The 14,273-nt window shown below is 58.3% G+C and overlaps 1 protein-coding gene and 1 non-coding gene across 6 annotated transcripts; both read left to right on the top strand.

Moving 5' to 3' along the window:
* The first annotated feature begins 46 nt into the window (after nt 1-46).
* RCC1 (regulator of chromosome condensation 1) lies at nt 47-12,576 on the top strand. 5 transcript variants are annotated; one of them, XM_074894247.1, is made up of 13 exons: nt 47-331; nt 752-794; nt 981-1,022; nt 4,274-4,358; nt 5,632-5,716; nt 6,720-6,907; nt 7,201-7,380; nt 7,467-7,563; nt 8,600-8,722; nt 8,936-9,091; nt 9,476-9,595; nt 10,022-10,174; nt 11,078-12,576. In XM_074894247.1, exons 5-13 carry the CDS (start codon nt 5,644-5,646, stop codon nt 11,251-11,253), a joined length of 1,266 nt encoding a protein of 421 aa, XP_074750348.1. In that variant the 5' UTR covers nt 47-331; nt 752-794; nt 981-1,022; nt 4,274-4,358; nt 5,632-5,643; the 3' UTR covers nt 11,254-12,576. The 5 variants fall into 5 exon arrangements, with proteins under 5 accessions (XP_074750348.1, XP_074750347.1, XP_074750349.1 ...); XM_074894246.1 differs by having other exon boundaries at nt 981-2,672; XM_074894248.1 differs by lacking the exons at nt 47-331; nt 752-794 and having other exon boundaries at nt 801-1,022.
* Nucleotides 422-626, top strand: LOC141954817 (small nucleolar RNA SNORA73 family). The gene has a single exon (XR_012632269.1). It is a non-coding gene; the product is annotated as a small nucleolar RNA SNORA73 family (small nucleolar RNA).
* Nucleotides 12,577-14,273: the final 1,697 nt, after the last annotated feature.

Genomic DNA, 14,273 nt, shown 5'->3' with positions numbered 1-14,273 from the left:
AATACGGCGACGCGGGCGCGCTCGCTCTCTTTCTCCGCGCGGCGGCTGCAGGTAGGTCTGGGCGCGGCGGCGGCCTCCCCACTCTTTCTTCCCTCTTTTACCCCCTCCGCGCTGTGCGGTGGGGCCCCTACGGCCACGAAGGGCCACGCTGCTTGTAGCCCTTGTTCCCTTGTGGTAATAAGAGGCCGCGAGCGGCCTTCGCTGGGTGCTCGGCGCTGCTGAGGGGACACCCTGGGGCCGCGCCGCCCTCAGCTGCTCCTCAGCGTCTTCTCTTTCCTCAGGCTGTGCTGACGCCTAGCCCCGGCCTGGCCTCGTCCAGCTCGCTCCCGCCGTGAGTATCGCTCGTGGGGTCATATCTGAGCCGCGTGTAGGGGGAACGTGGGTTTGGGGGTGAAGCGCTACAGCGCTTTTAATCGTTCATCCAACGTGGATATCCGGAGAAGTCGCTCTCTCTCGGCTCTGTCCGTGTGGCGCGTGGGAGCGTAGGCCTTCGGGCCCGTGACGTATGGTCCCTTTCCACGACGTTGGAGATTAAGCTGGGCCTCGAGTCTGCAGCCTGCATATTCCTACTGCTTCTCTGAGCCCTCGGGCGGTGACAGAGGAGATAAACCATGCAGGAAACAGCTCTGCCGCGCAAAATGGCGCCGGGGGGGGGGGAGGACATGTGCCAGGCTGCATGGCTGGGGGGAGAAAGGGAAAAGGAGAAACTCTAGAGCAATTACTTAAAATACCTTTTCTTTATTTTTTCCAGTTCTAAACTTGAAAAGTTTTGGAGTGGAGCAGTGATTTGGAAGGTGAGTTATATTGCACTAATGTAATGTTGGCTGTGCGTAGTTACGTGGTTCTCCTAATAGTTTATACTTTAAATAAGCTTGAGGTATTTCTAAGTGGCTTACGGAAACTGAGTTGGATCGGCTTAAAGTAATTTAATACCAATGCAGATTTATGTGAGACTGAACTGTAGAACATTTGTCTCGCAGATTGCTTGTCTAAGCAGAAAATTTATCCGGCTGCTGAATACGGTAAGAACAGCTACAAGGCCACAGAGACCTCCGGTTTGTGAAAAACATCGCGGTAAGTCGTGCGGCAGTTGGGTGAAACGTGTGCGGGAATGGGTAGACGTGCAAGTGCGTGGTGTTGTCACGGAAACTGCAGCCCTAGAAGGGGAAGAAAAAGGGCAGCTGAGACAAGCCCCGGTGCAATCACACACTGCTGAAGCACCGTGAGACTTGAACCCCCAGGACGCTGTGGATCCATGGTGGTGACTATTTCTGCAACTCTATCCTGAATGCTTTCTTGATTTCTGCCTTTTTATTCTATCCTATCGCTACTAATTTTTTACTTTTGATAATAAAAGTTGGTTTGGGTTTATGGCATTTGGCCTCGTTTGTGTCTTAATCTTGCTCTTGGGATCATATCAGAAACCTCCCCTGACACTGGATTGGGGCAGATGGATGGGAAAAAGAGGTTGATTCCTGACTCTTCCTAAAGAGCCAGAAAAAAAATCACTGGTGAGGTGGAGGTGAACAGTATTTGTTGGAGTAGCTTGAGGCCTTATTTGTGCTGTAATGGAATTGGGGAAAGAGCAGAAACAAGCTTGGTGGAGAGTCAGGAAGGGCCTGGCTTAGACCCCTGTAATCCCCCGTTCTTTCACGTTAATCAGCCCCAGAGCAGACTTTACCCCTCTAAGGCGGGTGGTGGAGCACTGGGATAATACTGGGGGAAGGCACGTGGCACGCTGGCTTAGGACTGGGAACACGTGGCTGGACTTCACTTCATCAGCACATGGCTAAGGGGTTGTGAGCTGCTTGCCAAGCAGTAAGGTTTCTTAATTTTATTGGTTTTCTAAAGTGTTGCAAATATTGGTGAGTGATTGTGATGAGATGCTCACAACAGAAAAGAATCCACATGTCTAGTGGGGAGAGGGTGAGTACATTGAGAGTACCCAGCCTGAATAATTCATAGCTAAGGTTCAGTTCGTGCAGTATGTGCAGTGGAAATGTAGCCACAGAGATCAGAACGGGCAGGAAGCAGAAGACAATCTGCATTTGATAGCACGTGCCTCACACTGGGGACTGGCCTGTACCTGGTTGCAGGGTGGGTTGTGTAGCTGCTGAATGTTGTGGTGCGATGAAGCAGGGCCTGGGGCTGGGGTAGAGCCGTGGGGAATTGTCCAGCGCACACCTGAAAGGTGCTGCAGAGTCACGGGCAGGACTGTGGGTGGCCTGGGGTGTAAGGAGTAAGGGAAAGGAGCCACACTGTCTCTGTGTGCACTTGGCCTTGGCATCAGCTGCCCTGTGGACCAACAGCCTTGGGCAGCTGCTGGGGAAGATGTGACTCAACCCCATGTGTGGTGAGGACGTTCTGGGGGGGGCTGGTAATAGAGGGGTGGCTCATAGGATGTGGGTGAGAGCAGTAATTTGTGCATCTTGTGTTACCTGGAATAATACCTTAAAGTATCAATACATTGTAAAACTGTAGCTGCAGTGGAGAACTAAATAAACTTGACTTTTTTTTTGCTTGGTGTGCATTTCTTTGTGAGCCATCACTTGGATATTCTGGGACTGTGAAGGAAATCCCAGACACTCCTGTTGGTGCCTCTCGTGTGGAGACAGAAGTGGGATCCCTGTGTGTGCTCTTCATCTGTCCTCTGCAGGGTGTGATGGTGAAAGGTGCAGACACTCACTTCAAACCCCTGTTACTACCTGTTGGGGCTGGATTAGGGGCAGATGATACCCTTTTGTGTGGTTTTGAGTCATCTCGTGGCAGATTAACCTCTAGATCGGCCATTCAGGGTTAAACCCAGAAGGGTTGATGCAGCCTGGACCCCACGTGTGCTGCTGGGGGGGAGTGGCAAGGCCACTCTTGCACCCTTTGCAAAGGGGAAGGTTATGCTTAAAGGGTTAAAATGCCAACAGATTAATTAGTTGCCTCTTTCCACCCTCCAGCAGCTGGCTGGATATTCTGCCCTTGGGCCTGCTTGAATTCCAGAGGGAAAGGGTCAGGAAACAGGAGTTTGGAATAACGGGTTGTGCCGCTCCTGGAAGGGTTTTCTGATCACCTGGGCACCTTGGGAGCAGGGCCTGCTTAGGCTGGCCTATTTGTACATAATTGGGAACTTGATTTCTGTAAAAAAAATGGCTATCAACTGCCAAATGGATTATGTAGGCCTTTGGTCTTAATGAGGAGAACTGATGAGTGGAATAAGAAGGATCCATCCTGTCAGGTGAGCGGCAGGACACGGGCGTGGGCTGTTGGTTTGCTCCCTTGCCGTTGCCACGAGAAACTCAGTCTGGTTCCCGCTTGAAGAATAAAAGTGGCGTTTCCACTTCTAAAACAGTAGAATGATGGGAAAAGTGGAGGAGTCTGTAAAAAAGATGAGGGTGGAGAACTGTGGTGGGGTCGAACCCTGCGGCCAGCCCTGTGTGCCCTAAACAATCAGCAAACCCCCGGGGGAAGCCAAACAGGTAAAGCTTTTGGGTTTATCTTAAGATAATTGTAACTATGGTCATTGCAAGGACCAGAAAGTTCCAAAAGCCCAATAACTGGACTCTGAGGAGTCTCTACACCTCCGAGGAGTCTAGCTGTGAGGATGAATCTGTAAATACAAGTGACACTTTTTTAAACAAATGGACATTAATGGCACAAGCTGCCAAAAAACCTACAACTTCATCGGTCCTAATTCCACGTTACAACTGACAAAGTAACGGTTGAGTACTGACAGCAGTTGGGAAACCTGCTGTCCAGACAACGTTTGACCCCGTCGAACAGTCTGCTTGGGTCAAATATGCGTCATAAAATTCAGTTGCTCTTCAAAACCTGACAGTTTTTCAACTTGTGCAATCATTTCCGTAATGAGGCATTTCTGGGCTGGAGGAGGCCGCTACAAACCTCTCTGCTACGCTTGAAATGGTTCAAAACGCCACTGCGGATGCTTTGAGAGATTCACAGTTGGAAATCAACTCGCTCTCCGTTTAACTACCCAGAATCGGTGACTTCGGACCGTCTCCCCGCATCGCAAGGACCGTCTGCGCGACTAAACTTGTTGCTTTTACGCAAAGCAATCCAGACAGATCAAAGAGGGTGTAAAGAAGTTAAATAAGTTTGTGTTTTCCATTAAATAGAGGCTTCTCTAACACCTCTGTTAGGTAGCATCTTGGCTGTGGTCCTGGCTACCAGACCTTGGGGTGTGGACCTGCCGGATTTTAATTGTCTTAATGATCATCATCCAATTAGTCTCTCCTTGTACTAAACACCGTATTTCCTGCTGCAGATCTACGGCCTTGCTGCCGGACCCGGAGCTACACTGCCTGTAGGAATCGCTGGATGCAGGACGAGTTATTTACACAGTAACCGAGGCACGCACTGACTGGGAATCTGAGCGGGGGCCTCCAAGGAGGCAGCTGCCTTCCCTCCCCTGCCTGCACTGGCCTGCCCTCCCTTGCCTGCCCTCCCCCCCTCTGCCTGCCCTCCCCTCCCCTGCCTGCCCTCCCCTCCCCTGCCTGCCCTGCTCTGCCTGCCCTCCATTGCCTGCACTCCCCTTCCTTGCCTGCTCCTCCCTGCCTGCCCTCCTCTCTCCTGCCTGCCCTGCCCTCCCCTCCCCTGCCCTCCTCTCTCCTGCCCTCCCCTGCCCTCCCCTCCCCGGCCCTGCTCTGCCTGCCCTCCCCTGCCTGCCCTTCCCTGCCCTCCCCGCACTCCCCTGCCCTGCCCTGCCTGCTCTCCCCTCCCCTGCCTGCCCTGCCCTGCCCTCCCCTCCCCTGCTCTCCCCTCCCCTGCTCTCCCCTCCCCTCCCCGGGGCGGCCGAGGGACCCAGCGAGCGGGCGTTGTCGCGGGCCGCCGGCCGGCAGAGGCCGCTGTTCCCGGCCAGGCCCGGCGTGGCCCCGCGCATGCGCGGTGAGGGCGCGCGGCAGCGGCCGGCGGCGGAGCGGAGGTGGGAGCGCGGGGAGGCCCCGGGGAGGCCCCGGGGGCGGCGGGCGGGGAGGGGGGAGAGACGGGACCGGGGTGGGGGGGACACACGGAGAAGGGCGGGGGGTGTCCTGCCGAGCCTCGGGCCGCCTTCGGTGCGTCCGGCCGCTCTCGGCGAGCGGCAGCCGGCGGGGAGGAAAGGCCGGGCCGGGCCGCGGGCCTGCGCGGTTCCACGTGGGGCGGGGGGCGGCGGCGCGGGGAATTCAAACGGCGGGGGTGGGGGGGAGCCCCGGTGGGGCGGTGAGCCCGGCCCACGCGGGTCGTGGCGGTGGGACACGCGGCGTGGCGGCTCGGCTCGGGCCGGGGAGTGGAGCGAGCGGGGCGCTCCTTGCTGCGGCCTCCCCCGCGGGGCCGTGTTCCTGCGGGGGGGCCCAGGCAGGGGCTGGAGCCATCCCTGGCCCTGCCCGGTGTCATTCCCCGCGCTGCCTTGACCTGAAGGGTGGAGGCGTTCGCGTCCGCGTGAGAGTGGGGACCGTGGATAAAACACGCGAGGAAAAAACCCCACAGCCTTTCCCCAACGCGGGAGCCGAGATCGGGGCTCAAACCTGAATTCAGTCACCGGTCCCGCAGGTGGTCCGAGGTGATTGTTAAAGCGGGGTGGGAGGGGGAAACCCCGAAGAGCTGACAGCCCCCTGGGTGACCCAGTGGGGTGTCTCTGGTGTTTAGGTCCGAGGCGCTATGCCAGGGAAACGCACTGCGAAGAGGAGCCCGGTGCCGGAGGAAGAGTCTCCTGGAAGGAAGAGGATTAAAGGTAAGAAAAACCCCTGGGAGTTTTCCCTCCCCATTCCCAGAGACACACTTTAATGGAAGGGGTGTTCCCCCCGTGTGTTATATACAGTATTTAGAATCACAGACAGGTTTGGGTTAGAAGGGACCTTAAAGACCATCCAGTTCCAACACCCCTGCCATGGGCAGGGACACCTTCCACTAGCCCAGGTTGCCCAAAGCCCCGTCCAACCTGGCCTTGAACCCTTCCATGGAGGGGGCAGCCACAGCTTCTCTGGGCAACCTGTGCCAGGGCCTCACCACCCTCACAGGGACAAATTTCCTTAGATCTAATCTAAATCTGCCTTCTTTCAGTTTAAAATCGTCACCCCTCGTCCTATCCCTACAACCCTGACTCTTGTCCCTCCTCACCTTTCCTGTAGCCCCTTTCAGTCCTGGGAGGCTGCTCTAAGGTCTCCCCAGAGCCTTCTCTTCTCCAGCTCAGCCCCCCAATCCTCACAGGGGGGTGCTTCAGCCCCCCAAGCATCTTCGTGGCCTCCTCTGGCCCCGCTCAAGCAGGTCCGTGTCCTTCTGATGTTGGTGCCCCCAGAGCTGGACCCAGCACTGTAGGGGGGTCTCATGAGAGCGGAGCAGAGGGGGAGAATCACCCCCCTCGCCCTGCTGCCCACACTGCTCTGGGTGCACCCCAGCACACGGGTGGCTTTCTGGGCTGCCAGTGCCCGTTGCTGGCTCACAGTCAGTTTTCCACCCACCAACACCCCCAGGTCCTTCTCCTTGGGGCTGCTCTCAACCCACCCATCACCCAGCCTGTGTTTGTGCTTGGGATTGCCCCTGCACATGGACCTTGCACTTGGCCTTGTTGAACTCCATGAGGTTGGCATGTCCCACCTCTCCAGCCTGTCCAGGTCCCTCTGGATGACATCCCTGCCCTCCAGCGTGTGACCGCACCACACAGCTCGGTGGTGTCAGCAAACGTGCTGAGGGTGCCTCGATCCCACTGTCAAATCTGTCTCCCTTCTGCCCTGCAGTCTGCCACCCGTCCCACCGCACGCAGCCCGGCCTGGTGCTGACGCTGGGGCAGGGGGATGTTGGCCAACTGGGCCTGGGGGAGGACGTGATGGAGAGGAAGAAGCCAGCCCTGGTGCCACTGCCGGAGATGATGGTGCAGGTGGAAGCCGGAGGGATGCACACGGTGTGCCTCAGCCAGACGGGAAAAGTGAGTGCGGCGTGGAGGGGGCAGCACCCGGGGGGTGTGGGGAGGCTGAGCTGCGCTTCCCCACAAGCTCTGGGACATGCCCTGGAGCTGGGGGGCTGAATCGGACCCTGCTCTGCCCAGACATGGAGCTGACTCCAGCTCTGAGGATGAGCGTGGTCTCCGTGCCACGGCCCACACACTTTTAGGTGGTCAAAGGGATAATTCAGCCCGGTGGGTCTCTGTCCCCTGGCTTCACACTCAACCTGTTGCCCCTCCGGGTGCCCTCCTGACCAGTCCGCTCGCTCTCTCTGCAGATCTACACCTTTGGCTGCAACGATGAAGGCGCCCTCGGGCGCGACACCTCAGCAGAAGGGTCAGAGACCACCCCGGGGCTGGTGGAGCTGCAGGAAAAGGTGGTGCAGGTCTCTGCGGGGGACAGTCACACAGCTGCGCTGACGGACGACGGCAGGGTTTTTGTCTGGGGCTCCTTCCGGGTACGTTGGTTTCTCGGACGCTGGAAGCTCTGCTGATGGTTGCTGCTTCTGCCACTCATGTCCCTGTGTCTTGTCTCTCCACGCAGGATAACAACGGGGTGATCGGCTTGCTGGAGCCCATGAAGACGAGCTCCATCCCTGTGCTGCTCCAGCTCAGCGCACCCGTTGTTAAAATTGTCTCAGGTGAGCCCGGTCCCGGGGTGCGCGTGGGTCAGGGCTGGTGCACGGGGCTGTTGCAACCCTCGGGAGAAGGTGAAGGTCCAGAAGGTCCATGTCCTCCCTCTTGGCTGCTTTGAGCCAGGTACAAGGGTGTGCTTGCTTTCCTCTAGCTCCTGAGAGAACAGACCTTGTGTCTCTCCTCGCCTCAATGATATTGTTAATATTTTACCCAATCCGACGGAAAATGCCTTACGAGAGTGCCCTGACCGCGACCCCGTGGGGTCAGAGCACTCACCCACTTCTAGACTTGGAGAAGCTGAGCAGAGCACCCAGGGAACTTGTCCAGGGCCCCTAAATCTCCCCAGAGCAACTTCTTTGAAGTTTCAGTTGGGGAACCAGGATCAGAAAGAGGGAGGTCCTGGGCTTTTAAGTTGTGCCAGAAGCTGGTGTCATGGTATTCAGTGCAGTAAACCCCACTGAATTCTAGAAAGCTGGACAGGTTTACATGGAATCCCAGAATCATCTCAGTTGGAAAAGCCCTTGAAGCTCCCCCAGTCCAACCATGAACCTCACCCTGACCGTTCCCAACTCCACCAGATCCCTCAGCGCTGGGTCAACCCGACTCTTCAACCCCTCCAGGGATGGGGACTCCCCCCCTGCCCTGGGCAGCCCATTCCAACGCCCAACAACCCCTTCTGCAAAGAAATCCTTCCTGAGAGCCAGTCTGACCCTGCCCTGGCGCAGCTTGAGGCCATTCCCTCTTGTCCTGCCGCTGGTTCCTTGGCTCAAGAGACTCCTCCCCCCTCTCTGCACCCTCCTTTCAGGGAGTTGGAGAGGGCCATGAGGTCTCCCCTCAGCCTCCTCTTCTCCAGACTAAACCCCGCCAGTTCCCTCAGCCGCTCCCCATCAGACCTGTGCTCCAGACCCTGCACCAGCTCCGTTGCCCTTCTCTGGACACGCTCGAGTAATTAACTAGTACATGTAGGATCTCAGCCCCTGGGTCTTGCTGGGTTCCTGGCGCATGACTCCTGCTTCCCTCCTCTCCCTCATCTCCTCCCAGGGAACGACCACTTAGTGATGCTGACGATGGACGGTGACCTCTTCACGTGTGGCTGCGGCGAGCAGGGCCAGCTGGGGAGAGTGCCGGCGCTTTTTGCCAACCGAGGAGGAAGGAAGGGGCTGCGTGAGTTGCTTTGGTGCTCAGAGGCGCGTGGTGCTGCATCCTTTGGCCCCAGCTCTGCACTTTGCAGAGGAGCAAAGAGACCCAGACTTTTTTCCCCTGCTTCTCAAGCTCGTGTGTAAATTGGTTCCTTGAATTCAGTGAGCTGGATCTAAGGGGGAAGGAAAAGGGTGTAAATCATGAATCCTCGTGTGACGCCTTGTCTCCTGCCCCCAGAGCGCCTGCTGGTCCCCCAGCGTGTCCCTGTCAGAGGCAAAGGCAACAGAGGCAAAATGCGCTTCCAGGACGCCTTTTGCGGGGCTTACTTCACCTTCGCTGTCACACAGGAGGGACACATCTATGGATTTGGTCTCTCCAACTACCACCAGCTGGGTGAGCTTCGCTTACATCCCTCCTGCTTTGGTCTGGCTGCAGACTCCTCCTTGGGCTGGCAGGAGGATGCTGCTGGGTGCCCTGGATCCTGAACACCAAGCACCCACTGGACACACCAGAGCTAGAAATTGGGATGGGGGTCACCCTGTATAGCTCTGAGCTAGAAATTGAGGTGGGGGGTCACCCTGTATAGCTCTGGGTTTAGATCCCAGCCCCTGCAGCTGGTGGGTTTGAGCAGAAATTTGATTTTGCGGGGGCTGGAGGGGGCTGTGTTAGTCTCTGGTGGGGTGAGCCACAGCGGGGATGGCTCGGTGCCCCTGCCTGGCCAGGGCTGCCCGTGCCTGCGGACCTGACCTGCCTGGGTTTGTGTGTCCCACCCCGCAGGGACCCAGGGCACCGAGCCCTGCTTCTCCCCACAGAACCTGACGTGCTTCAAGAACTCCACCAAGTCCTGGGTTGGGTTCTCCGGTGGGCAGCACCACACCGTGTGCGTCGACTCAGAGGGTGAGCGCTGGCGTGACGGGCGGGCTGGGGGTTGCACAAAGGGGGATGCAGGGGACCCCCACGGCCCTCGCCGTGACTGGGGAGGTGTTGGGGTGATGTACTGGAGCCCTCCAAATCCCCAGCGTTCAAGGCAACAAGAGTGGCGTGAATTTTCAGCAAAGGGCAGGGAGGATGACAGGAACCCAGGGTTACTTGTGAACTCTGCTCTTGCAGGCTCAGTCTGTCCAGGCACCCGCCCACCCTCTTGATTTTGGGGAGCTCAAGGGTCTCTGTCCCACCCTGCACCTCCTTTTTTGGGATCTAGGCTGTGGTAGGGAGGAGTGATGCTCCCCTAGGAGTCAGACCGGGGCAAGAGGGTCCGGCTATGGCCTTCTGTGGGCTTCTGCCCTCCTTGAGTCACCTCCTGTGCATCTTCTTGTGCTCCAGGTAAAGCCTACAGCCTGGGCAGGGCAGAGTACGGCCGGCTGGGCCTTGGGGCAGGGGCGGAGGAGAAGAGCACACCCACGGTCATCCCGGAGCTGCCCAACATCTCTTCTGTTGCGTGCGGCGCGTCGGTCGGCTACGCCGTCAGCAGTGACGGTGAGTGCGGGGGCAGGAACGCTGCCATGTCCCCTCCCCACCCCTCGTTTGTCCGGGACTGGAGCCAGGTCCTGGCGTTGATCAACCACCCAGCCCGGAGGCAGCTGGGCAGCAGCTGCTCAAATATTTTTGTGGCAGCGAGGTTCGTAACAGGGTGTTGATCGGGAGGGGGTCGTTGGCCTCCCGGTCCCCCTGACACCCTGAACTCTGCTGCTGCGAGACCTCTGTGCTCTGGTGCTGTGGGAAGGAGGGTTTGTGGTGGGACAATGAGGAGCGGCTGAGGGAACTGGGGGGGTTTAGTCTGGAGAAGAGGAGGCCGAGGGGAGACCTCATGGCCCTCTGCAACTCCCTGAAAGGAGGGTGCAGAGAGGGGGGATGAGTCTCTTGAGCCAAGGAACCAGCGCCAGGACAAGAGGGAATGGCCTCAAGCTGCGCCAGGGCAGGGTCAGACTGGCTCTTAGGAAGGATTTCTTTGCAGAAGGGGTTGTTGGGCGTTGGAATGGGCTGCCCAGGGCAGGGGGGGAGTCCCCATCCCTGGAGGGGTTGAAGAGTCGGGTTGACCCAGCGCTGAGGGATCTGGTGGAGTTGGGAACGGTCAGGGTGAGGTTCATGGTTGGACTGGGGGAGCTTCAAGGGCTTTTCCCACCGAGATCATTCTGGGATTCTGTGAATGGGTTTGGTTTGCTCCCTGGGGCCAAAACACTGCCGTGGCTGTGTGGTAAAACGCTTCTGAGTTGCCAAGCGCGTCTCCTTGCCCCCCTGCCTGGCTCTCTGGCCCCCATCACTCCCCCCTGCTGCTGCCCGGGCATGAAGTCCCCTCGGGTTTGGCTGCTGCGTCCCCTCCCCTCCCCACCCCACCCCGCAGCCGTTTTGACCTCAAACCCCACATCGCCTCCGTTGCAGGACGAGCGTTTGCCTGGGGCATGGGCACCAACTACCAGCTGGGCACAGGGGAGGAGGACGACGTCTGGAGCCCCGTGGAGATGACGGGGAAGCAACTGGAAAACCGCACGGTCCTGGCCGTGTCCAGCGGCGGGCAACACACGGCGCTGCTGGTCAGGGACAAGGAGCAGAGTTGATGAAGCGACGCCGCGTAGCCGAGCCCAGCGGGATCGCGGGACCCATGCACACACCCCCCCCACCTTCTGCCTGCGGCAGGCGGCCGGTTTCCAGCTCTGGTCTCCTGCCGACAGCGGTGGGGAGGGCAGGAGGCTCCCGGAGCCGGGCCCCGGCGGCGTCGGTGAGGCTGGAGCAGGGCTCTTCAGGGACGCTCGTGGTTTTTTCTCCCTGCAAGTGTGTGTCTGTCTTCCCGTGGTGCCCGGTGCTCTGTTAGCTCCCCCGGGTTGGCTTCGTAAACTGATCTCAGTACCATTGCTGGATGGGTTTTCCACTTCTTCTTTGATTATTTTTGATATTTTCTGGCCCGGCAAAGCTGAGGGCCTTGTTCACGACGCAAAAGGCTTTCTGAGGTCCCCGTGTTCCCCATCTCTGGGCGCTCCTTCATCCCTGAACCTAAACATCTTTTACCTCTTGGTAAATTACCAAGGTTTACTCTTGGTTTACTCTTAATTGGACTTGGATTTCTCTGCTGCCACCCACCAAACCCCTCTGGGCTCGTTCTGGGGGAGCTCTCGGTCCAGCAGAAGCTCTCCCGGGAGCTCTCTCCTCTCACCCCCAGCGCTCGTGGCTGGGAGCCTGCGCAGGGGGGACGCTGCTGGACGATGCCCGGCCCGTGCTGCACACAGAGCTGTGGCTGCTGGAACAGGGGGGCTCCGGCCTCCCACCCGTCACCGCTTACAGATCTGAGCCAAAATCCCCCCCGGCAGCGGCGCCGGGAGCAGGTTCCCTCACTCCCCTGTCCGGAGCAGCCGCTTCCAGCGCTGCTTTTTGCAGTCCCAGCCACTCTTGTTCTTTCCCGTTGCCTTTGGAAACCCAACAAAATCCATCCCACGGGTGGGGACTTTGTTATTTGAATTTTTCCCTCTTTCCTTTGTTGAGGAAGGAGCTTCATTTGCTGTTAGGGCCTCGCTGAGAAGACAACCAAAACGCAGCTATGCAGCAAATCGCTCGAAACAGTGGGACTCCCTCCCCAGCGTCTCCAGTCTTGGTCCAACTGGTCTGGCTCCCTGCGCCCAGCCTGCCCCGTTTTCTCTTTCCGTGCTGCCTGCCGGGTGGCTGGACTGAGAAAGGGGGGGTCTGCAAAGATTGAATTTTGTATGTTAAGTTACAGCAATAGGGGGAAGGGGGGGTGTGTGCAGGGCGGGGCGCTGGGACTTGTACAATGGCTCAGAATAGGTTAAATTTTTTTAAAAGAAAATGTAAAGTATTTTGGTTGATTGAGGAAGAGAGGAAAAAAAAACTGTAATCTTTTAACGTTTGGAATAAACTGAGTTTTGATAAACCTTGGTGTTTCCTGTGGTTTGGAGGGGTGGGCAGCTCTCTCTCCATGGGCACGGGCCTGCTCTGGGATCCTGTCTGAGGGTGGTGGGGCCAGAAAGGGCTGCGCGGGTCCCCTCCTGCCACCTCCCTCCATCAATCCTGACCCGTTCCTGTCCCCGAGCTGCCACGGGAGCCGCGGTGCTGGCCCTGGGGAGGGGAGCCCGGGGCTGAGGGAGGCTCATGGTGGGGAGATGGGGATGGACCGAGGACACCTCGACCTCCCGCCACCCTTAGACTGTGGTGTGGGACCAGTTCTCTGTGGCCACGGTGCTTGGGGACAGGTCGAGATGGGTGCCTGCTTTGTAGGGGTGCGGGGCCACCCTTGGGTGCTGCCGTGGCCCCAGCCGTGTGTATCTGGGTGCACGTGTGCAGTTGTGGGACGCGGCCGCGGGATGGCAGCAGGAGCAGGGGACAGGGGAACCGCTGGGCTGGGAGAAGTGGGGCAGGGAAAAGGGACGGTCCCCATGGGACCCCCGCTGTCCCCGTGGGACCCCTATTCCTGGCAAATTTGTGTCTCCCGAGGCACAGCTGAGCCCACGGCCACGGCTGGAAGGTGTCCTGGCATGTCAGAGCTGAGCCGGACCCCTGTGTCTGCTCCAGCGCAGAAACTGGCACCGACAGAGCAAATTTCCACATCCTGGTGTGACCGGAGCCCCCGGTGTCTGTTTATTCTTAATTATTTTGGGAGGCAGCAGGTTCCTTAATAAGCCTCAGGCTGTGAATGGGCGAACGTTCACTAATACCGTGGCTGATGCTGCTCCCTGGGGACCATCACCCTCCGTTTGCTGCTCCTCCACCAAATGTGACCTGCTGGTGCTGGATACTGATGGGGAAATTCCTCGTTGTCTTGGGCCTGATTCCCAGCGACGAGCTCAACGTTCATGTCTTGTTTTCAAAAGCAGCGCCGGTATTTTTATATCCCTTCCAGGGAAATAACCCACCCCACTCTGAGTTGCTTTGCCACCCTTTTTCCAAGCCCATCGAGACCGCCGTGATGCAGAGGGCTGTGCCGGGCTCTGCAAAGCCCTGCTCTGGTGACCGCTTTCCATCCGTCTTCCTGCCCTTTGCTTTGAACCTCGCTGCCCTATTTATAGTTAAGAAAGGCAGAGAGACTTAAAAAAGGGAGATGGACTTCTCCGGCATCGGAGCGATGCTGTCAAGCCGCGGGGATGGAAGGAAGAGCTTCTCGCTCTGCGGGGCTCCTGGTGCCTGGGTGGGAGGAGGCAGCTCTGTCCCCAGCTGGGGTTGAGGATGGATGCAAATGGGTTAAATTGCCAGTTAAACCGGGCTTGGGGTTTGGGATTTGGGTTTCGATGCAATTTCTGGGTGGTGTGAATGTCTCCCAAAGAAGTTGGAGGTGATGTGCTGTTCAAAACCCTGCGGAAAATGATTTTGGGAAGGGCGAAACTCGCCCTGGTAAGGGCTGAAGCCCCCCCCCCGAGGCGTTGCTGGCAGCACACAGGGGAAGGGGACACGCAGAGCAGCCGGGGAGGGAGCCGAGGGACCCAACCAGCCTGGTCGAGGCACCACATCCTGGCGACCACCCCGTCAGCAGCAACCTGGGGCTGGCTGGGGTTTGGCTGTCCCCTCCTCGTCACCCCTTTGGCTGCCACTCCCTGGAGCTGGTGTCCCCGGTGGGTGAAGCTCCGCTCCCAGCTTC

The sequence above is a fragment of the Strix uralensis genome, chromosome 25, assembly GCF_047716275.1.
Source record: "Strix uralensis isolate ZFMK-TIS-50842 chromosome 25, bStrUra1, whole genome shotgun sequence".
NCBI lineage: Eukaryota > Metazoa > Chordata > Aves > Strigiformes > Strigidae > Strix > Strix uralensis.
The sequence above is the reverse complement of the archived record's forward strand: the minus strand, read 5'-3'. Positions and strand labels throughout refer to the sequence as shown.

Excerpts from the sequence above, each read along its gene's own strand:
- RCC1 (XM_074894247.1), top strand. The coding sequence starts at position 5,644 with ATGCCAGGGAAACGCACTGCGAAGAGGAGCCCGGTGCCGGAGGAAGAG. Across the intron at positions 6,908-7,200 it reads GCCTCAGCCAGACGGGAAAA|ATCTACACCTTTGGCTGCAA; the intron begins GTGAGTGCGGCG and ends CTCTCTCTGCAG. Across the intron at positions 7,564-8,599 it reads CGTTGTTAAAATTGTCTCAG|GGAACGACCACTTAGTGATG; the intron begins GTGAGCCCGGTC and ends ATCTCCTCCCAG.